The 23,754-nt window shown below is 42.3% G+C and overlaps 3 protein-coding genes and 1 pseudogene across 4 annotated transcripts in view; all 4 read left to right on the forward strand.

The window, feature by feature from the left end:
• LOC309564428 (uncharacterized protein) overlaps positions 1-23,754 on the forward strand; it is a gene marked incomplete at its 3' end in the record, with an annotated part of 637,385 nt that overhangs the window by 240,330 nt on the left and 373,301 nt on the right.
• Positions 7,292-19,603, forward strand: LOC309563887 (uncharacterized protein; the record flags this gene model as incomplete). The annotated part of the gene is made up of 4 exons (XM_082268522.1): positions 7,292-7,384; positions 18,951-19,145; positions 19,244-19,375; positions 19,469-19,603. The coding sequence occupies exons 2-4, from the start codon at positions 19,023-19,025 to the stop codon at positions 19,601-19,603; spliced, it is 390 nt and encodes a 129-aa protein (XP_082124648.1). The 5' UTR covers positions 7,292-7,384; positions 18,951-19,022.
• LOC309563886 lies at positions 10,455-11,809 on the forward strand (annotated as a pseudogene). The gene has a single exon. The product of its transcript is annotated as an uncharacterized misc_RNA (transcript).
• Positions 21,426-22,937, forward strand: LOC309562776 (uncharacterized protein). Its single transcript, XM_082267080.1, has one exon. It carries the CDS (start codon positions 21,584-21,586, stop codon positions 22,811-22,813), a length of 1,230 nt encoding a protein of 409 aa, XP_082123206.1. The 5' UTR covers positions 21,426-21,583; the 3' UTR covers positions 22,814-22,937.

The raw sequence follows: 23,754 nt of genomic DNA on the forward strand, positions 1-23,754 counted from the left end.
GAGGCCGACAGCCGCCTGCTCCTTAACAATCATGACAGTTACTGGTTGGTAATGAGGCCTACAGCCGCCTGCTCCTTAACAATCATGACAGTTACTGGTTGGTAATGAGGCCGACAGCCGCCTGCTCCTTAACAACCATGACAGTTAATGGTTGGTAATGAGGCCGACGGCCGCCCGCTCCTTAACAACCAGCTATTTACACTGTCTGTTAAGGATGTCCGGTAATGCCGGCGGTAAATTACAGCAGACTTTCACTACTAAAATACTGCATAACTTCATAAAATGGCACATACGGTATTTTATTAGCTTTTTATAGTGAATGCCAAAAAACTTATTGAAAAACGCTGCATACTCGGATGTGGTAAGATACCACTTTGTGAATTGTGCCAAAGTTGGTTGGCCATTGTACCATGTTCTGGGGACTTGTAATGGATTATCCCCTTGTGATGACAAAAAAAACCCCAGCATGAGCCTACGAGGGTTTATACTCCATATTTGCATCTTCCCTTTGGATGCCCACTTCGGGACATCTTCCCGACACTCCTTAAAGCGCCTATGCCATTTAAAAATACTTGATTTCTTCATGGAATGTTCACCACAAGCCTGTTGTATCAGAGCTAAAGTTTCACAAGCACTTTTGCCAATTTTCACGCAAAATTTAATGCTCGGGACACTGTGGATGTTCAACGTCGTGGTGTCATGGAGTGGAATTTATAGCTATAGGTCCACTGGGATTCAATTTTAGTAATATTATTCTCTATAGAAACATTGATGGCTTGGTCCTACATTCACATAGACGGTACCACAGTATTAAACTGTGGTAATACATGGAACACAAGTTATTATTTGTTGTTGTAAATGATTCCTTCTTTTCTTTTCTTTACTTTATCGTTCCAGCCAATAAGCAATTGTTCATAAATCTGAAATATATTTTACTTTCTTTATACAAGTTTTGATTCGATTCACGCATTCCTGTAATAATCAGTTATTCTTTTTTTGCTAAAATAAACAAGAAATCTTTACAACATTCTGTTCTGAGCGTCTTGTTTTTTATGTACAATTTGACTATAAATGATTGGTGATTGGAATGTACTCAGCTCATAGAGAGGGTCCAATGTTGTTTTATTAGTTAGGCGGAGAGTCCAGAAGGTTTTACATATGATAGTAATTCTTAGATGATTGGTAATTGGAATGTGTTCAGTTCACAGACAGTCATCTATTAGGGTTAATTGGTGAGGCAGAGAGTCTAGAAGGTCCAGCTTTAGAGACTTCAGAAAGTCCAGCTTCAGAGACTTCAGAAGGTCCAGTTCCAAAGACTTCAGAAGGTCCAGCTTCAGAGGCTTCAGAAGGTCCAGTTCCAAAGACTTCAGAAGGTCCAGCTTCAGAGACTTTAGAAGGTCCAGCTTCAGAGACTTCTGAAGTCTCTGAAGCTGGACCTTCTGAAGTCTTTGGAACTGGACCTTCTGAAGTCTCTGAAGCTGGACCTTCTGAAGTCTCTGAAGCTGGACCTTCTGAAGTCTTTGGAACTGGACCTTCTGAAGGTCCAGCTTTAGGGACTTCAGAAGGTCCAGCTTCAGAGACTTCAGAAGGTCCAGTTCCAAAGACTTCAGAAGTTCCAACTTCAGAGACTTTAGAAGGTCCAGTTCCAAAGACTTCAGAAGGTCCAGTTCCAAAGACTTCAGAAGGTCCAGCTTCAGAGACTTCAGAAGGTCCAGTTCCAAAGACTTCAGAAGGTCCAGCTTCAGAGACTTCAGAAGGTCCAGTTCCAAAGACTTCAGAAGGTCCAGCTTCAGAGACTTCAGAAGGTCAAGCTTCAGAGACTTCAGAAGGTCCAGCTTCAGAGACTTCAGAAGGTCCAGTTCCAAAGAGTCCAGAAGGACCAGTTCCAAAGAGTCTAGAAGGTCCAGTTCCAAGGAGTCCAGAAGGTCCAGTGTCAAAAAGTCCAGAAGGTTTACTTTCAGAGTCCAGAAAGTTCAGTTCCACGTATGTGTCAGCTGATATTCTAAGGATACATGGATTCAATACAAAGGCCACATAGAATATTCCTATGGCTGCCATCTTGGTTATCCTCCTCATTGTCACAATAATTGGCTCAATAGGTTTACAGTTCATCATCATCATCAGTAGGTCTCTGTTGTTTCATAGGTCCCATTATTGTCACTGATTGTCCCAATGTAAGGATTCCCTTACATTGGTGGTCAGTGGAGAAGGGTCCCCTTACATTGGGGGTCAGTGGGGAAAAAGGGCCCCTTTACATGGGTGGTCAATGGTGAAGGTCCCCCTTACATAGTGAAGAAGGGCCCCTCCTTATGTTGATGGTTAGTGGGGATGTTCCCCTTTCATTGATTGTGCAGACACATCACTGGTGCCACAGTGTTGTCTTTACCGAATAAGGTTGGAGCTAGATCTAGGCAGGCAACATGTCAGTGTCATTTGACTGGTCCCGTCATTGTCAAACTAATTGTTCCAATGTAAGGATTCCCTTATATTGGTGGTCAGTGGAGAAGGGTCCCCTTACTTTGTGAGTCAGTGGGGAAAAAAGTGCCTCCTTATATGGGTGGTTAGTAGAGAAGGCCCCCTTACATTGATGCCCCCCTTACACTAGTGGTCATTGGGGAAGGTCCCCCTTTCATTGATGGTCAGGACCTACATGAGAAATGAGGGGAGACTCACCACTGGTGCCACACTGTTGTCTTTACCTTGGTGCTGGATCCAGGCAGACAGCATTGGGATGGAGATCAATCCTCTGTTATGTCGAGGTGGACCTGGAACCTGGTGGTATACCAAGGTGGACTACACACAGCACTCTGCCCTTGGTACAACACTGGTGGTCCTCCCACCAATTTAAGGTTGAAGGTTTCTTTTAAATATCCTTTCCACTGCAGGGTAGCTGTGAGCAGATTTTGCCTGGCCATCGTTAGGCTCCTTTCACCCAGGCATTCCGTCTTTTTCTTCAGTTTCTTCAGTCACGTTTTGTTTTTTTTAAAAACAGATGAAAAACTGATATGGATGTCAATTTTTACATTCGTTTTCATGTCCACTGACATCCGTTTTTGCATCCGCTGATTTCTTATCTTAGTGAGATTTATTCATAACAAGGCCTTTATTTTTATCTACACTGTTCAAAAAAAATGAAAGGAACACTTTGAAAACACATCAGATCTCAATGGAGAAAAATATCACGCTGGATATCTATACTGGTATGGACTGGGTAATGTGTTAGGCAGGGCTTTTTTTCACAGAGAATAGGTGCAGGAACTCCCCCTTTTCAAGTCACCCCTTGTCTCCGCCCCTACCCACGTCCGAGCACCGTTTCTTGGTTCCACCCATTACCCACCTCCGAAGACCACCCCTTTTAGATAATACAGTAACATTTGTGGTACTAACTAATTTGTATTGAGCTTGTTACTGATAACAAGAAAAGCAGTAGAATAGATCCCCTGCAGCCAGCAACAATGGACCACTCACAACAAAACACCCCCTCCCTAGCAGCAACAACAGATCTCCTCGCAGCCAGCATCAGCAGACCCTCTGGAAGAATAGATTTCCCCCCCCCCCAGCAACAATGGACCACCTACAAGAAAATACCACCCCCTTCCTCAGCAACATTAGACCCCTGGAAGCAACAACAGATCTTCCAGCAGCAAGCGACAATAGACCTCTTCCTCAACAGTAGATCCCTACCAGAAACGACTGACCCCCCCCTTAGAAACAATAGATCCCCTGCCAGCAACAACAGATCTCCCCAACAACAGACCCCCCTGCAATAATAGATTCCCTCCAGTGACATTAGATCCCCAGCAACCAGCATCAACAGACCCTGCAGCACACCTCCAGCACCCCTTGCCATTACATACATTCAGTCCTGGAGGTGCCGGAACTGCGTTCCCCCACGTTCCCACTGAAAAAAAGCCCTGGTGTTAGGATATATACTGGTATGGACTGGGTGATGTGATAGGATCTATACTGGTATGGACTAGGAAATGCGATAGGATCTATACTGGTATGGACTGGGTCATGTGTTAGGATCTATACTGGTATGGACTGGGTAATGCTTTAGGATCTATACTGGTATGGACTGGGTCATGTGTTAGGATCTATACTAGTATGGACTGGGTGATGTGATAAGATCTATACTGGTATGGACTAGGAAATGCGATAGGATCTATACTGGTATGGACTGGGTCATGTGTTAGGATCTATACTGGTATGGACTGGGTAATGTGTTAGAAACAAAAGGATGCCACATAGTTTGATGGAAATGAAAATTATAACCCTACAGAGGGCTGATCTCAAAGACACCCCGAAAATCAAAGTGAAAAAATGATGCAGCAGGTGAGTCCATTTTGGTGAAATGTCATTGCAGCGACTCAGAATGGTCCTCAGTAGTATGTATGGCCCCCACGTGCTTGTATGCATGTCTGACAACGTCGGAGCATGCTCCTAATGAGACGACGGATGGTGTCCTGTGGTATTTCCTCCCAGATCTGGACCAGGGCATCACTGAGCTCCTGAACAGACTGAGGTGCAACCTGGCGGCATCGGATGGACCGAAACAGAAGTCCCAGAGGTGCTCTATTTGATTCAAGTTAGGCGAGTGTGGGGGCCATTCAATGGTATCAATTCCTCCATCCTCCAGGAACTGGCTGCATACTCTCACCACATAAGGCCGGGCATTGTTGTGCACCAGGAGGAACCCAGGACCCACTGCACCAGCATAGGGTCTGATAATGGGTCCAAGGATTTCATCCCAATACCTAATGGCAGTCAGAGTGCCATTGTCTAGCCTGTAGAGGTCTGTGCGTCCCTCCATGGAGACGCCTCCCCAGACCATCACTGACCCACCACCCAACCGTTCATGCTGAACAATGTTACAGGCAGCATAATGTTCTCTACGGCTTCTCCAGACCCTTTCATGTCTGTCACATGTGCTCAGGGCGAACCTGCTCTCATCTAAAAAGCACAAAAAAGATGAGTAGGGAAAAAATGTCAGTGGCCACACCAAAACAGCGGACCAGATGAATATCCCAGGAGTTTAAATGACTTGATGCTATACTCTGATTATAAAGTGTTCCTTTCATTTTTTTGCGCAATGTATAAAGTTCCAATCTGCTTCCCCACCTCGAAACTTTCCATCACTGCTGAGGATATAAATCAGTTATGTTCGTTTTAAACATAAATTGTCTTTTTGTATTTCAATTTTCAGTTACATTTTTCCCCCACAAATGTATGAATTTTAAACCATCAAATTATTTTCATGACATGTCTCCATTGTTTGGGTTCTCTTATTAAGTGACACAAACCTAAACAATGAACCAAGAAGCGACAATCAACACATTGAAAAACAAGGGTAAGCTGCAGTTTTTATACTCTCCACAAGGCGTGATCGCATTTGTTGTACGCAAACCGCAGAGACAGGAAGTGAGGTCACATATAAAGTTCCGGGTGAAAGGTGATTTGGGAGGAAGTAGAGAGGAGACATTGCTGGAACTGGCAGCAGAGGAGGTAATAAGATATTATTTTATATTTACACCCAGTAACCCCCCCATCATGTTTCGTCCTCTTCCTCCATAGTCACTGTGACGTCTTTTATCTCCAGCTGATACATATAAACTAGGGAGGATTACACTGTAGTATGAACTTAGTGGAGTCTGTAATGTAGAGCCATTTATCCAACTGTCCATCCAGAACCTCTGGTTTATAGACCCGATACATCCTAAATATAGAACCATTTATCCAACTGTCCATCCAGAGCCTCTGGTTTATAGACCAGATACATCCTAAATATAAAACCATTTATCCAACTGTCAATCCAGAGCCTCTGGTTTATAGACCAGATAAACCCTAAATATAGAACCATTTATCCAACTGTCTATCCAGAGCCTCTGGTTTATAGACTGGATACATCCTAAATATAAAACCATTTATCCAACTGTCTATCGAAATCCTCTGGTTCATAGTCCAGATACATCCTACATATAGAACTATTTATCCAACTGTCCATCCAGAGCCTCTGGTTTATAGACCAGATACATCCTAAATATATTTAGGAACCATTTATCCAACTGTCACATTGTTACATAGTTAGTGAGGTTGAAAAAAGACATCAGTCCATCCAGTTCAACCTATGATGTGTGTGTGTGCTGTTAACCGTACATTGTATACCCCTGTATGTTGTACATTGTATACCCCTGTATGTTGTGGTCTTTAAGGTGCCCATCTAATAGTTTTTTGAAACTATCAATGCTCCCTGCTGTCCATCCAGAGCCTCTGGTTTATAGACCGGATACATCCTAAATATAGAACCATTTATCCAACTGTTATCTGGAGTTTCTGGTTTTCTTTCAGTGAGATTCACAAGATCTATTATATAGTATAAGAAGCAGTCTGAGGTGTCAGAACTATGGAAGAACATTTTGCAGACATTATTCATCCCAGTACAGTCCAGATAATTTTCAAGTCATTATTCACCAACAGAGAGGAGCTTCCTGTACAGATCACATGACCATTGCATGAAGGATGGACAACAATCGCATAACTGAGAGAATATTGGACCTCACCCTGGAGATCTTCTACCTGCTGACCGGAGAGGTGAGGAGGATTCTGGGAGGTCACATGACATCACTCTTATCTCTAATATTAAAACACAAACCTGACCGGAGAGGTGAGGAGGATTCTGGAAGGTCACATGACATCACACTTATCTCTATTAATAAAACACAGACCTGACTGGAGAGGTGAGGAGGATTATGGGAAGTCTGTTGTGATAATAGTTACTTTCTCACACAGGATTATACATTTATGAAGAAAATATCGGGTGAGCCATTAATACCCAGCAATTTTCTTCATGGAACATCACTCAAATCACTGCCTCCAACTCCTTGTCTGACAACAGGGTTAATCGGTGCCAAGAAGATTCTAGAAGTCATCAACAAGATCAGTGATCTGCTGACAGGAGAGGTGAGCGGTGCCGGGAATTCTGGGACATTATCCAGTAACAGACAAGGGATGTGTCTGGATGGTGACTGTATCATTGTGTGTGTCAGGTTCCTATAAGGTGTCAGGATGTCACTGTCTATTTCTCCATGGAGGAGTGGGAGTATTTAGAAGGACACAAGGATCTCTACAAGGACGTCATGATGGAGAATCAGCCGCCCCTCACATCACCGGGTAAGAGGAGACTTTATTGTAAAGGAGGGAGCAGTACGGAGGATCCACCTAGATCCCCCATCATCTGATAAACACATAGAAACAATGTATTCAGTCAGTGTGTGTGTTTCCTACAGATGGATCCAGTAATGGGAACCCACCAGAGAGATGTCCCCGTCCTCTGTATTCCCGGGATTCCACACAGGAAGATGACACCATCCTTCACCATCATCTGGTAGGTGGGACTGGGGTACGGGGCTCACAAATCATATAAGATGACATTCTTCTATGTAATCTCTTGTGGCTTTTTGGAAATGTATTCTATCAGGAAGATCACACCATCTCTCACCATCATCGGGTAGATCAACAATGACTGGCAGTTATGATTTGTACACAAGCTATTTTATTACAATAATCTTTTAATTCTACATTAAGGGTGAAAAGCTCGGGGATTATAATGTTGGTAAAGAGGAGTTTAAAAAAGAGAAAGATCAATACAGTTTGATGGAAGAGTTTTCAGAAGAACACAAGGAACCTAACAAAGAGCCAATAACTAAAGAAAGCCCATCAGAGAGATGTCCCCGTCCTCTCTATGCCGGGGATACCACAAAGGAAGATCACACCATCCCTTTCCATCATCAGGTACATAGGGGTAATGGTAAACAACACTAAAATTCTAAGCTGTGAGATGATATTCTATGTAACCACTTATGTTACTTTTTTACAAATGTATTCTATCATCTTTGGGATTTAGGGTGAAGAACTCAAGTACATCAAAGTTGAAGTTAAAGAGGAAGAAGAAGAGAGGTTGGTGAGTGGAGATCAGCAGTCTATGGAGGAGGCGGAGATGGTTATGAAAAGTAAACAGGAGGAATCTTCTCTACATATGGACACAAGTAAGTTGAAAGAGTTCACTATTTTTTCCTCAAATTACCCCAAGTATATACTGTCCGTGTTCGGAATAAAAAAAACTTGAAATGCTTCAGTAAGGAATAAATTAGGACTTTTAAACTCCTTACAGTAGGAACATCGCTCAATTACCTACCCCATTACCCAAGGCACTCAACAAATGAGGTGAAGGAATTTTAGACCAATTGTACTGATAATTGTCCATTCTAACCGAAAGAATTTGATACTTTTATTTGCAAAAATATGCAGTGTTTCCAGTAAAAGAGGAGAAAACGTATACCGTTCTAAACATCCATCTCTTTTCAACATTAAATGTCATGTTCCCAATGATGAGGTAGACATACTGTACACCATATGAAAGGTCCATCTCCATTCCTCATGATAACATCATGTTCCCAAAAAATGAGGAGGAGATACTGTACACCATATGAAAGGTCCATCTCCATTCCTCAATATAACATCATGTTCCCAACAAATGAGGTGGAGATACTGTACACCATATGAAAAGTCCAACTTTAGTCCTCAATATAATATGTTTCCAACAAATGAGGAGGAGATACTGCACACCTTATGAAAGGTCCATCTTCATTCCTCAATATAACGTCACATTCCCAACAAATGAGGAGATACTGTACACCTTATGAAAGGTCCATCTTCATTCCTCAATATAACGTCATGTTCCCAACAAATGAGGAGGAGATACTGTACACCATGGGTGTCCAACCTTTTGGCTTCTCTGGGCCACATTGAGTGTAAAGAAATTTTCTCGGGCCGCATATAAAATATATACTATAGTTAAGGTATATAAGTAATAAAACGCTGCCGCGCCCCCCCCCCCCCAGCCCCCCCAGCACTAATTTAACACAACTAGTGGATGATCCCCTCCAAGGCAGCCTCTGTGGCCGTGCCCCCGACTTACATTCCTTCCTCCCCAGCAAAAAAAAAAGAATTGTCAGGGGGCTGTGGGCCGCATTGCCTGCGGTTCCGGGCCGCAGGTTGGACATGCCTGCTGTACACCATCTAAAAGGTCCATCTCCATTCCTCAATATAACATAATTTTCCAAACAAATGAGGAGTAGATACTATACACCATCTAAAAGATCCCTCTCCATTCCTCAATATAACGTCATGTTCCCAACAAATAAGGAGGAGATACTGTACACCATATGAAAGGTCCATCTCTATTCCTCAATATAACGTCATGTCCCCAACAAATGAGGAGGAGATACTGTACATCATATGAAAGGTCCATCTCCATTCCTCAATATAACGTCATGTTCCCAACAAATAAGGAGGAGATACTGTACACCATATGAAAGGTCCATCTCCATTCCTCAATATAACGTCATGTCCCCAACAAATGAGGAGGAGATACTGTACATCATATGAAAGGTCCATCTCCATTCCTCAATATAACGTCATGTTCCCAACAAATGAGGAGGAGATACTGTACACCATATGAAAGGTCCATCTCCATTCCTCAATATAACGTCATGTTCCCAACAAATGAGGAGGAGATACTCTACACCATATGAAAGGTCCATCTCCATTCCTCAATATAACGTCATGTTCCCAACAAATGAGGAGGAGATACTGTACACCATATGAAAGGTCCATCTCCATTCCTCAATATAACGTCATGTTCCCAACAAATGAGGTGAAAGGTCCATCTCTTTTTTTTTTTTTTTTTCATATTGTTTTCAAAAAAGGAGGAGAAAGGTCAATCAAAATTCTTCTTGACCAACAATGTCACGAATGCTCAAGCACTGTTGCCCACTGTAGTTTGGTTGGGTTGTAACCTTTATCTAGCTTATATTCATATTTTTCTGTAGAGATTGTATATACAGTAATCCCCCGCTACATCGCGGTTCAGTTTTTGCGGTCCCGGTAATTCGCGGATTTTTTTGTAATGTTATTTTACTATATAAATCATTAAAAATGAAAGATTTTTGTGTTTTTCATAGCTCTTGCTCTGTCTCTTAGTGTCTTTTATGTGTTTAAATGAGTTTCTATTGTTTTAAAAGTGTGTTTAAAGACCTTAAAATGCTTTTACACGTACAGTGACAGTAAAAAAATCATGCCTACAATGCATTTTAATAGGGTTTTTCTATTTCGCGGAATTTCACTTTTCGCGGCCGGGTCCGGAACGTAACCCCCGCAATGGAGGGGGGTTTACTGTACTGTATGATTCCTGCATGCAAAATGGTGAAGAATTCAATGTTTTTAAAAATATATATTTTCCAACAGGTAGGCACTATACCTGGAATATCTCTGAGGAACATCTTATATTCTCTCCCGATTATAACGCAGAAGATAAAGACATTGCAGGGCATTCTCCGGGAGTAAATCATATTTCTGTAAATATAAATCACAGACCTTATCAAATGCAGAGATCGATGGATCCCTCGAATCCTGGGGAATCCTCCGATAATTTACACACTAATACTCCAGGTTTAAGTAGAAGAGAGGATGGAGCAACGGGTCTATCCAATGCCAAGGAATCTTTAAGGATCGAAGGAGGTCACGCAGAAGAACATTCATTGACATGTTCAGTTTGCCTTAAATCTTTCACCAGAAACAGAACACTTCTTAGACACCAAAAAATCCACACGGGTGAGCGTCCTTTCCCATGTTCAGAGTGCGGAAAATGTTTCTTCCAGAAAGGAGCCCTACTTAAACACCAAAGAATTCACACAGGTGAGCGTCCCTATTCATGCTCGGTATGCGGGAAAAGATTCATCCATAAAGGAGACCTTCATAAACACCAGAAAATTCACACGGGTGAACTTCCTCATTCCTGTTCAGAATGTGGGAAAGGTTTTATCAAGAATGGAGACCTTCTTCAACACCAGAGAACTCACACAGGTGAGCGTCCTTTTTCATGTTCAGAGTGCGGGAAATGTTTCATTCGGAAAAACATACTTGTGAGACACCTGAAAACTCACACGGGTGAGCGTCCTTTTTCGTGTTCAGAGTGCGGGAAATCTTTCAGTGAGAAAAAAACACTTCTTAGACACCAGAGAAGTCATACGGGCGAGCGCCCTTATGCATGTCTGGAGTGCGGGAAATGTTTTATTCAGACATCAGACCTTCGTATACACCAGAGAAGTCACACAGGCGAGCGTCCTTATTCATGTACAGAATGCGGGAAAAGCTTCATTCTGAAAGGAGACCTTCGTAAACACAAAAGAAGTCACACGGGCGAGCGCCCTTATTTGTGTTCAGTGTGCGGGAAAAGTTTCATTCTGAGAAACGCGCTTGTTAGACACCAGAGGATTCACACGGGTGAGCGTCCTTTCTCTTGTTCAGTTTGTGCAAAATCTTTTATTGAGAAGGGAGACCTCGTTAAACATCAGAGAATTCACACCGGGGAGCAGCCTTTCTCATGTTCAGAGTGCGGAAAAGGTTTCGCTGCGAAGAGCAAACTTCTTAAACACTTTCAAATTCATATAAGCTAGCTTCCTTTTTCATAGTCAGAGTGCGGGAAATGTTTTGCGGAAAATGAAGAAGCTCTTAAACACCAGGAAGGTCACACGGGTGACTGCAGAGCCTCTTTTTCAAGGTGACTGATAAACCACCAAGGTTTCAAGAATATGCAGATCCTCTTTCTCAAGGTGACAGATAAAACAGCAAGGTTTCGAGTGTAAGCAGATCCCCTTTCTCAAGGTGACGGATAAACCACCAAGGTTTCAAGGGTATGCAGATCTTCTTCCTCTAGGTGACAACTAAAATACCAAGGTTTCGAGGGTATGCAGATTTTCTTTCTCAAGGTGACATAAACCACCAAGGTTTCAAGCGTATGCAGATCTTCTTCCTCTAGGTGACAACTAAAATACCAAGGTTTCGAGGGTATGCAGATTTTCTTTCTCAAGGTGACATAAACCACCAAGGTTTCAAGTGTATGCAGATCCTCTTTCTCAAGTTCACAGATAAACCACCAAGGTTTCAAGAATATGCAGATCCTCTTTCTCAAGGTGGCAGAGAAAACACACCAAGGTTCAGAGAATATGTAGATCCTGTTTCTCAAGGTGGCAGATAAAACACCAAGGCTTTCGAAAATATGCAGATTCTCTTTCTCAAGGGGATAGATAAGACACCAAGGTTTCAAGCATAGGTAGATCCTCTTTATCAAGGTTACAGATAAAACAGCAAGGTTTTGAGAATATGCAGATCCTCTTTATCAAGGTTACAGATAGTACACCAAGGTTTCCAAAATATGCAGATCCTCTTTCTCAAGGTGATAGATAAGACGCCAAGGTTTCGAGCATAGGTAGATCCTCTTTCTCAAAGTGACAGGAGAAACAGCAAGGTTTCGAGAATATGCACATCCTCTTTCTCATGGTAAAAGGTAAAACAGCAAGGTTTCGAGAACATGCACATCCTCTTTCCCAAGGTGACAGATAAAACAGCAAGGTTTTGAGAATATGCAGATCCTCTTTCTCAATGAGACAAACAATACACCAAGGTTTTGAGAATATAAAGATCCTCTTTCTCAATATGACAGATAAAACACCAAGGTTTTGAGAGTATGCAGATCCTTTTTCTTAAGGTGACAGAGATATGTGCAGACCTGCAAACCCAAGATATAGAAGGATTCCAGGAAATGTTTGTAACCCTATGAGCCTCAGATATCCAGTAGAGAGAGGAGGATAGTTCCACATGGTGCAGCGAGGACATCATGGATTTTCAGTGGCATGGTGAAATTATTGAGGTTTTTCATGGAGTGGAATGATAATTATAGAACCATAGAGATTTTTTTTATAGTTAAAAGGTCCTCCATAGAAACAGCGTTGGCTTTCAAACTCACACAAAAAGCCCCAGAGTGCTATGCTTTAACACATGGGACACAAACTTCCATTTTCTATTTGTTGCTGCAAATCATTGTTGTTATTTTCTTTTAGTGCTTTACTTAATTGGTCGAGCCAATGAGCGATTGTTAATAAATCTAAGATCTACAGTATTTTACTTTCAATATGCAAGATTTATTTTCATTATTTGGATTCGAGCATTATGTGTTAATCAGTTTTTCTGATTAACGAAAATAAACAATAAATCTTTAGGCATGACAATATTTTGTTCCAGGTGCCTTTTTTTAACAAATGGCCATAAATGATTGGTGATTGGATCAGTTTATAGAGAGTCACCCATTCCACACGTGTGTCAAATGATATTCTAAGGAAACATGAACCCACTACAAACATCACATAGAATATTCCCATGGCTGCCATCTTGGTTGTCCTCCTAATAGTCATATTCCCATGGCTGCCATCTTGGTTGTCCTCCTCATGGTCACAGTGATAGGGTCCATAATTTCACAGACATTATCTTCAGGAGTGAGGTTATCATCATCATCATCAGTGGCTTATACCAGCCATACGTGGATCAAAATTTGGCCAGTTCAGCAGGAATCGGATGAATTTTGATCCGTGTATGATCACCCTGGTTGTACAGAAGTTGATCTACTAATCGACTTCTGTACAACCAGCCTGTTGGATAAATGCTACTCAATCAGGGCTGCCAGCTATAGCTAGCTTAAGCTGTCAGCGCTGATCAGTGTTTTCTGATGGCGGGGAAGTTTCTCTGAGATCCGAATACAATAGCTCGGCGGGAGTGATTCCTCCATCCACCAAGTGTGAGGATGGGGGAATCAGGTCAGTTTTATAATAACTGAATAATCTAAGGGCTACTGTCAAGTTCTCACGTACCTGACTGATGAGCCCGATGGTGCAGAGGAAGGCCTACCTTACATATCTGACTTGCGGCCCCTGGTAAAGCAGACAGGTGGCACGGGAAAGCAGAATGGTATGAGGGCCTGGCGGGTCAGCTGTTGGACGGGCAGCTCCAAGGTCCCAGATACTTTAGAGGAGACAACCAGCTGGTAGGAGGATCCGAACAGCAGGCAGGCTGAAGGCTGGAACACCTGAGTCCAAACTCACGCACACCCAGAAGTCGGATCTGGCAGATGGTGCATAGTTCAGAGGGGTGTGGATTCAAGGGGAGGTAAAAAGGCTGGGAGAGCTCAGACGGGAGATGCTGGAGCAGGGCCCACAGGCAAATGGGTCAGTTCACAGGCCGGGTCAACAACTGGCGGGCGGCATGGAATCCAAAGGAGCAGGCGGGTTCAAGGTCAGAGGTGAGCTGAGGTCAGGTGCAGGCAGAAAGCAAGGGAAGTCCAAAAGTCAAGCCGGGTCGTACAGGAGATCAATCACAGAGCAAGGTAAACGGGAGCAGGGGTCACAGGAAGCTGCAGATCAGACAGCAAAGACACAGTGCTGCTGAGGTGTTTAAATAAGGCAGTCTGTTGCCAATCACTGAAATTAGTCTGCACTAAGTTAACCCTTAGGTGACAGACCCATGACAGCTGCTTTACTCAGTGCCAGTTGATTGGCCCCTTCATTGTCACAATATAAGGGTTCCCCTACATTGATGGGTCCTTGGAAAAGGGCCCCTTTTCATTGGTGGTCAGTAGAGAAGGACCTCCTTACGTTGATCATTGAAGAAGGGCCTGCTCAACCCCACTGGTTGTACAAAAAAACTTAATAAACTTAGGGCTGCCCTGGTCATTGTTAGTTGATTGGTTCCATCATTGTCACAAAGTAAGGGTTCCTATACATTGGTGGTCAGTGGAGGTGGGCCCCCTCACTTTCGGGGGTCCTTGGAAAAAGGCCCTCTTTTATTGGTGGTCAGTGGAGGTCATTGTTGGTCTTTTATTGGTGGTCAGTAGAGAAGGACCTCCTTAAGTTGATCATTGAAGAAGGGCCTGCTCAACCCCACTGGTTGTAAAAAAAAAAACTTAATAAACTTAGGGCTGCCCTGGTCATTGTTAGTTGATTGGTTCCATCATTGTCACAAAGTAAGGGTTCCCATACATTGGTGGTCAGTGGAGGTGGGCCCCCTCACTTTCGGGGGTCCTTGGAAAAGGGCCCTCTTTTATTGGTGGTCAGGGGAAAAGGACCCCCTTACGTTGATAGTCAGTGAAGAAATGCCCGCCTTACATTGGTGGTCAGGACATACAATTGAGGTGGATGATGGAATCAAGTACATTTTTTTCACTCAACCCACTGGTTGAACGAAAATGACTGAATAATCTAAGGGCTGCCTTAGTCAGTGTCACTTGATTGGTACCAACATTGTCACAATATAAGGGTTCCCATACATTGGTGGTCAGTGGAGACATGCCCTCTCACTTTTGGGGGTCCATGAAAAATGGCCCCCTGTTATTGGTGGTCAGTAGAGAAAGACTTCCTTAAGTTGATGGAGGACATCAGCTACGAGGAAAGACTACAAGCACTGAACTTATTCTCTCTGGAGAAGAGACGATTGAGGGGGGATATGATATCAATGTACAAATACTGTACTGGCGACCCTAGCATATGGAACAAACTTTTCAGAGAAAGGGAATACAATAAGACACGGGGCCACTCACTAAAACTAGAGGAAGAGCGGTTTAACCTTAAAATACGTAGGGGGTTCTTCACTGTCAGAGCAGTAAGGATGTGGAATTCGCTTCCACAAGCAGTCGTATCAGCAGGGAGCATCGTTAGTTTCAAAAAACTATTAGTTGGGTACCTTAAAGACCACAACATACAGGGGTATACAATGTACAACATACAGGGGTATACAATGTACAACATACAGGGGGTATACAATGTACAACATACAGGGGTATACAATGTACGGTTAACAGCAAACACACACATCATAGGTTGAACTGGATGGACTGATGTCTTTTTTCAACCTCACAGACTATGTAACTATATGAAACTATGATGGTCAGTGAAGAAAGTCTTGCCTTACATTGGTGGTCAGGCACTACTACACCTGAGGTGAATGGGGGAATCGAGTATGTTTTTTTTTGCTCAAACCATTGGCTGAACAAAAAAAAATCGGAATAATCTATAGGCTGCCTTAAGGCCCGTATACACAATAAGAAATTCGGAAGGGAAAATTCGTCCGACGACCGATCTGCCGATTTTCGGATTGTTAGTATGGTGCTTTCGACAGCCGACTCCGACTTTTCGGCTGACAAAATCCTGATGTGCAGGCTATATAATTTTTGTCGTCCGTAATACAACATCCGATTTTCATCTCATTAGTACAGATTTCGATGGAAAAAAATCTTAAGAGCAAGACTAGGCATGCTCAGAGACCAAAGAACACATACAAAGCAATCCAACACATGACATCACTTCTGAAGTAGAATTCTGTCGTACGGGAAAATTCGTGTGCAGTCTAGAGCATATTCCAACCAACGGACACGCACTCTGGACAAAAGACGGACGACCGGTCGGCGGAAATTCGTAGCGTGTGTACGAGGCTTTAGCCTCTGATTTATAGACCGGATACATCCTAAATATAGAACCATTTATCCAACTGTCCATCCTGAGCCTTTGGTTTAAGGTATATATACTGCAAACAGTCAGTGTCAGTTGATTGGTACCAACATTGTCACAATATAGGAGTTTGGGACAACTGGTGGTTAGTGGAGACGGGCCCCCTCACACGCTTTAAGGTTGAAGGTTTTCTTAGTATCCCGTTAGCTACAGGAAGGTCTGAGCAGATTTTGCCTGGCCAGCTTGAGAGTCACTTGTAATGGTAATGTATTGGTCTCTTTACATCCAGGGAACCAGTTCTTAGAAATATAGAATGGCTTTGGGAGGGTCATCAGGTTCTTGGTTAATAGTTGATATGTTTTAGGGAGATAGATAGATAGATAGATAGATAGATAGATAGATAGATAGATAGATAGATAGATAGATAGATAGATAGATAGATAGATAGATAGATAGATAGATAGATAGATAGATAGATAGATAGATAGATAGATAGATAGATAGATAGATAGATAGATAGATAGATAGATAGATAGATAGATAGATAGATAGATAGATAGATAGATAGATAGATAGATAGATAGATAGATAGATAGATAGATAGATAGATAGATGCGAAATGAACCCCGGGAGTTGAAGTTCCTCTTAAACATAATGTTGTTTTTCAAAAATTTTTTCACACTCCATCAAATTCTTTTTAATCGACTGTATTTCTTCATGTAATATATGAGGACCCCCCCCCCATTCAAAGTTGTGTGCCGTAGTTATGTTTTCCCCACAAGGTGGTGATCTCACTTATCGCCAGTGGAACGCAGACACAGGAAGTGATACCAAACACAGACAGGAAGTGATGTAAGCTGAAGACAGGAAGTTCTGGGCGAGAGATTGGAAAAAGGTAAAGAGGAGACATTGCTGGAACTGGCAACAGAGGAGGTAATAAGATCTTATTTTACATTTGCACCCAGTAACCCCCCTCCCCCGTCATGTTCCGTCCTCTTCCTCCATAGTTACTGTGAGCTCCTTTAAGCTCCGTTCACACTAGTGCAATTTCAGATGTGACTTGAGTTGCATGACAATGGAAATCACATTGTTTTCAATGGTGGCCGTTCACACCAATGTAACTCAGCACAATGCGAATATGCAAACCACATCCAAGTTTTACTACATAATTGCACTGAAAGTTGGATTAAAATTGGATCGCAGAAGTGTGAACAAAGCCTTATTTCCAGCAGATGGTGATACACATGTATATTTACAGTATATATTAATGTTTGTATGTTCTTTATATTTTAATAGACCGGATATATCCTAAATATAGAACCATTTATCCAACTGTCCATCCAGAGCCTCTGGTTTATAGACCGGATATATCCTAAATATAGAACCATTTATCCAACCGTCCATCCAGAGCCTCTGGTTTATAGACCAGATACATCCTAAATATAGAACCATTTATCCAACTGTCCATCCAGAGCCTCTGGTTTATAGAGCGGACACATCCTAAATATAGAGCCATTTATCCAACTGTCCATCCAGAGCCTCTGGTTTATAAACCGGATACATCCTAAATATAGAACCATTTATCCAACTGTCCATCCAGAGCCTCTGGTTTATAGACCGGATACATCCTAAATATAGAGCAATTTATCCAACTGTCCATCCAGAGCCTCTGGTTTATAGACCGGATACATCCTGAATATAGAGCAATTTATCCAACTGTCCATCCAGAGCCTCTGGTTTATAGACCGGATACATCCTAAATATAGAACCATTTATCCAACTGTCCATCCAGAGCCTCTGGTTTATAGACTAGATACATCCTAAATATAGAACCATTTATCCAACTGTCCATCTAAAGCCCCTGGTTTATAGACCAGATACATCCTAAATATAGATCCATTTATCCAACTGTCCTTCCAGAGCCTCTGGTTTATAGACTGGATACATCCTAAATATAGAGCCATTTATCCATCCTCTATAAAGCTGTCTTGGGGATGTTGGCTCTCATCACTGTGAGATAATGGACACCATGTCTTCTCTGGATCAGGATATGGGGAGGAAGAAGACTGAACTACAGTACAAGTTCTAATGAAGAAAACATAGAGAGTGAATGTTCTTATAGTAAACATAAGGAATAAAGGAGGATTCTGGGAGGATCACATGACACCACTTATTTCTATTAAAACAGAGACCTGACTAAAGAGGTGACATAAAGATTCTCCAAGGACGTCATGATGAAGAAACGGCCGCCCCTCAGATCACCGGGTAAGAGGAGACTTTATTGCAAAGGAGAGAGCAGTACGGAGGCTCCACCTAGATCCCCCATCATCTGATAAACACATAGAAACAATGTATTCAGTCAGTGTGTGTGTTTCCTACAGATGGATCCACTAATAGAAACCCACCAGAGAGATGTCCCCGTCCTCTGTATACCCGGGATTCCACACAGGAAGATCCCACCATCTCTGACCATGATCAGGTAGATGATTAACCATCACTGGTAGTTGTGATTTATGCAGATACATGTTTGTTACAATGAAAGTTTTATCGTCTATCCAGAGTGGAGATCTTGAAGATTTTAATATTATTGTTAAAGAAGAGTATAAAGATGAAGATGAGGAATATGGTGTAATGGAGGAGTCTTCCGAAGGACATAAGGATGTCATTAAGGAGCCATCCAGTAATGAACACTCACCAGAGGGAAGTTCCAGGGATTCCACAGACGAAGATCTCATCATCCCTCCCCAGGATCAGGTAGATGGAATTCAGGGACTAGAATTTAATATTATTCTCTCAGTATGAGATCTATGTTATCTATCTATTTTAAATTGTTATCCATCTTTGGGGTTTAGGTCGAAAAACCGAAGGGCATCAAAGTTAAGGAGGAAGAAGAGGAGACGTTGGTGAGTGGAGAGGTTGAGAGTGCTCCTCTGTGTTCCCAGGATTCCACACATGAAGATGACAACTGTACAGAGAATGATCAGGTAGATGGCACAGTGTAATGGAACTCCAAAAATCTCGATATTGGCAGTTATTTTTCCTATTGTTTTATATTTTTTCTCATCTTTGGGGTTTAGGAAGAAGACCTGAAAGACATCAAAATTGAGGTTAAAATAAAAGACGAAATGTTTGAGAGTGAAGATCAGCAGGAGGAGGAGAGAACAACGAAAAGTAAACAGGAGTCTGCTCTACATATCGACACAAGTAAGTAATAAATGCTCAACTCAAAAACCATTCGCAATTTCATTATATAGGGTATGTTTTTCGTTGTTACATGGATTGAAAAAAAGACACGTTAAATCCCACATAAAACTGGGCCTAATTTTTTCTCAACATGGATAAAATAATTCCTTCCTGATTCTAAACAGCAATTAAATGCCTCCCAGGAACACAATTAATCATGTTTTTATATTAGTAGCCATTCTCATATTTTGTATTTTGAAACACAACCAGTCGGTTTTGGCAGTACTGTATTGAGTCTTCTAGCACATGTCTCGGTGGAAGACAAAAGCCCCGTACACACGCAACGAATTTCCGCCGACCGTCCCTCCGTCTTTTGTCCAGAGTGCGTGTCTGTTGGTAGGAATGTGCTCTAGACTGCACATGAATTTTCCCGCACGACAGAATTCTACTTCAAAAGTGATGTCATGTGTTGGATTGCTTTCTATGTGTTCTTTCATCTCTGAGCATGCCTAGTCTTGCTCATAAGATTTTTCCCCATCGAAATCTGTACTAATGAGATGAAAATCGGACGTGTTTTGACGGTCGACAAAAATTATATAGCCTGCACACCAGCATTTTTTCGGCCGAAAAGTCGGAGTCGGTTGTCGGAAGCACCATACTAACAAGCCGAAAATCGGCAGATCGGTCGTCGGACTAAATTTCCCGGCCGAATTTCTACTCGTGTGTACGGGGCTTGAGCCTCATTTTCACAGCTTGTATAGTAAAGAACCCTTTACATATACAGAGGCTAATTTTTTTTTTTCCTCAGCCTGTTCTATCCTGCCTTTGTTAAAGATCTTTGTTAGAAATCTTCAATTGCTTCAATAAGGGAAAGATTAAGAAACCTAAATTGCTGGCAGAACATCATTGATGTACCTAACCCAATAGCGAATATTCCCAGCAAATGAAGTGTAGGTTTTTCACACTATATTGTATTCAAACCTGCAATCCTTACTAGAATGATGCAGCTTTTGTATTTGCTAAACTAAGTTTTCTACAATACAAAATGAAAGGTCCATCTCCATTCCTCAATCTAACGTCACGTTCCCAACAAATGAGGAGTAGATACTGTACACCATATGAAAGGTCCATCTCCATTCCTCAATATAACGTCATGTTCCCAACAAATGAGAAGGAGATACTGTACACCATATGAAAGGTCCATCTCCATTCCTCAATATAACGTCATGTTCCCAACAAATGAGAAGGAGATACTGTACACCATATGAAAGGTCCATCTCCATTCCTCAATATAACGTCATGCTCCCAACAAATGAGGTGGAGATACTGTACACCATATGAAAGGTCCATCTCCATTCCTCAATTTAACGTCATGAACCCAAAAAATGAGGTGGAGATACTGTACACCATATGAAAGGTCCATCTCCATTCCTCAATATAACATCATGCTCCCAACAAATGAGGTGGAGATACTGTACACCATATGAAAGGTCCATCTCCATTCCTCAATTTAACGTCATGAACCCAAAAAATGAGGTGGAGATACTGTATACCATATGAAAGGTCCATCTCTTTTCTTCAATATAACGTCAGGTTCCCAACAAATGAGGAGGAGATACTGTACACCAAATGAAAGGTCCATCTTCTTTCCTCAATATAACGTCATGTTCCCAACAAATGAGGAGGAGATACTGTACACCATATATAAGGGCCATCTCCATTCCTCAATATAACGTCATGCTCCCAACAAATGAGGTGGAGATACTGTACACCATATGAAAGGTCCATCTCCATTCCTTAATTTAACGTCATGTTCCCAACAAATGAGGTGCTGTACACCATATGAAAGGTCCATCTCCATTCCTCAATATAAAGTCATGATCCCTGGTTTGGGTGTATTGTGTCATTGATCTGTGTTGTATTGTTGTTGTTTGCTATGTTTTTTTTGCCAACTTTTATTTGAAACTGTTGAGTGCTAGACAAACATATATGGCTCCTGAACGTGAAGCATGAAAAAAACTTTAAACATTTCCTTAAAAATGGTTTTCCCCATAGATGGACACTACGTCCCAAAATGTCCGGTGTGCGGAAAAAGTTTCGACAACAAAGGCGATCTTGTTAAACACCAGAAGACTCACAAGGATAAACGTCCTTATTCATGTTCTGACTGTGGGAAACGTTTTGCTGAGAGAGGAAAACTTCTTAGACATCAAAAAATTCACATAGATGAAGGCCCCTATTCATGTTCTGAGTGTGATAAAACATTTACGCGCAAGGGAAATCTAATTAACCACCAGAATTTTCACACAGACAAGGATCGTTTCTCATGTTCAGAGTGCGGGAGATGTTTTACTGACAACGGAAAGCTTTCTGCACACAAGAAAACTCACACGGGTGAGCGTTCTTTCACATGTCCAGAGTGTGGGAAATCCTTTGCTGACAAAGCAAAGCTTCTTGCACACAAGAAAAGGCACTCGAGTGAGCGTCCTTTCTCGTGCTCGGAGTGCGATAAATGTTTTGCCGAGAAAGGAAAACTTCTTCTGCACCAGAAAAGACACACGGGTGAGTGTCCTTTTCCATGTTCTGAGTGCGGAAAGAATTTTTTTCAGAAAGGAGACCTTCTTAAGCATCAGAGAATTCACACAGGGGAGCGTCCTTTTACCTGTTCAGAGTGCGGGAAATCTTTTACTGAAAAAGGAAGCCTTCATACACACCAAAAAAGTCACACAGGTGAACGCCCCCATACATGTTCCGTGTGCGGTAGAGGTTTCATTATGAAAACTTCGCTTGTTATTCACCAGAGAATTCACACGGGTGAGCGCCCTTATCCGTGTTCGGTGTGCGGGAAAAGTTTCAGGGTGAAAAATTCCCTTGTTGTGCACCAGAGAATTCACACCGGTGAGCGCCCGTACTCATGTTCAGAGTGCGGGAAAGGTTTCGTTCAGAAAGCCGACCTCATGACTCACCAGAGAATTCACACCGGCGAGCGCCCTTATGCGTGCACGGTGTGCGAGAAACGTTTTAATGAAAAGGGCACTCTTATTAAACACCAGAGGAGTCACACCGGTGAGCGTCCTTACCAGTGCTCAGAATGCGGGAAGTGTTTTATTAAGAAAGGAGACCTTGTTAACCACCAGAGAATTCACACGGGCGAGCGTCCTTTCTCGTGCACTGTGTGCAAGAAAAGTTTCTCAGAGAAAGGCAACCTTGTTAAACATCAGAGGCTCCATAATGACTAGTGTCCTTTTTTTTTTTTTTTGTTTCTTGTTCAGAGTGCGGGAAATGTTCAAACATAAAGGAAGTCTAATTAGAGAACAAGAAGAATCATTAAATGAGTAGAACTATATAGAAAAGCTGTATTTTAACAATATGTTTCTGCTAGCAAATTCGACCTCTTTAGTTACAGGTCTTTTGGGTTGAATCTTCAACCCCTTTTTATTTCTTGGAGATTCCAGTGATGAAATCTGCCTGCTACAATTCCTGGCTCTCTTCCTGCCCACACTTGGGTGTCCTCGTTTGTCTGTTTGCATCCCTTGTAGAATAAAAAAAAAAAAAAAAAAAAGGCCAACATTGACTTCACAATGGGTGGGGACCCTCCATAAAGAGCAAGGAAGGTACCAGACCCAGTAGTTGGGGACAAATATTCAAACTAGAGAATGCATGTAGCTCCAGGTGCCTCAGATCCTCTGGGGAAGGAAGGCCGTTAAGCCCAAGTGGTTGGCTATGTGTACCAGGGTGTATTGGGGGTGCAGCAATCATATATTGATTTTTGGCTAACGGTCTACGTAATATGGTCCTTTCAAATCAGGGGTCTCCAAACGTTCTAAACAAAGGGCCAGTTTACTGTCCTTTAGACTTTAGGGGACCATGGGGAGTAGGGTTGCCACCTTTTCTTCAAGCCAAACCCGAACACTTTAGCAGCCTGGGACCTGGGAGGGTAGCAATGCAGTGCACATAGCAGGACGCAGCGAACAGTGGGTCTGGCCAAATCGCTCTTTCTGACATCATCTCCCTGCCTTCCCAGTGATGCCGAACCTACTCCCAGACAGCCGCCCAAAGCTCCTGGGTAGCAACAGATTTGTGTATGACTATTTTGGTTACTTGGGGAGCCACAGCCGGTCTGAATAATGTGTCTGGGTTTCAGTGCGCCTGAACCCCGGACTGTCTGGATGAATTCCGG

This window comes from Pelophylax lessonae (genome assembly GCF_965119305.1).
Source record: "Pelophylax lessonae genome assembly, chromosome: 9".
In the NCBI taxonomy this organism is placed as follows: Eukaryota; Metazoa; Chordata; class Amphibia; order Anura; family Ranidae; genus Pelophylax; species Pelophylax lessonae.

Excerpts from the sequence above, each read along its gene's own strand:
- LOC309562776 (XM_082267080.1), top strand. The coding sequence starts at position 21,584 with ATGAAAAAAACTTTAAACATTTCCTTAAAAATGGTTTTCCCCATAGAT.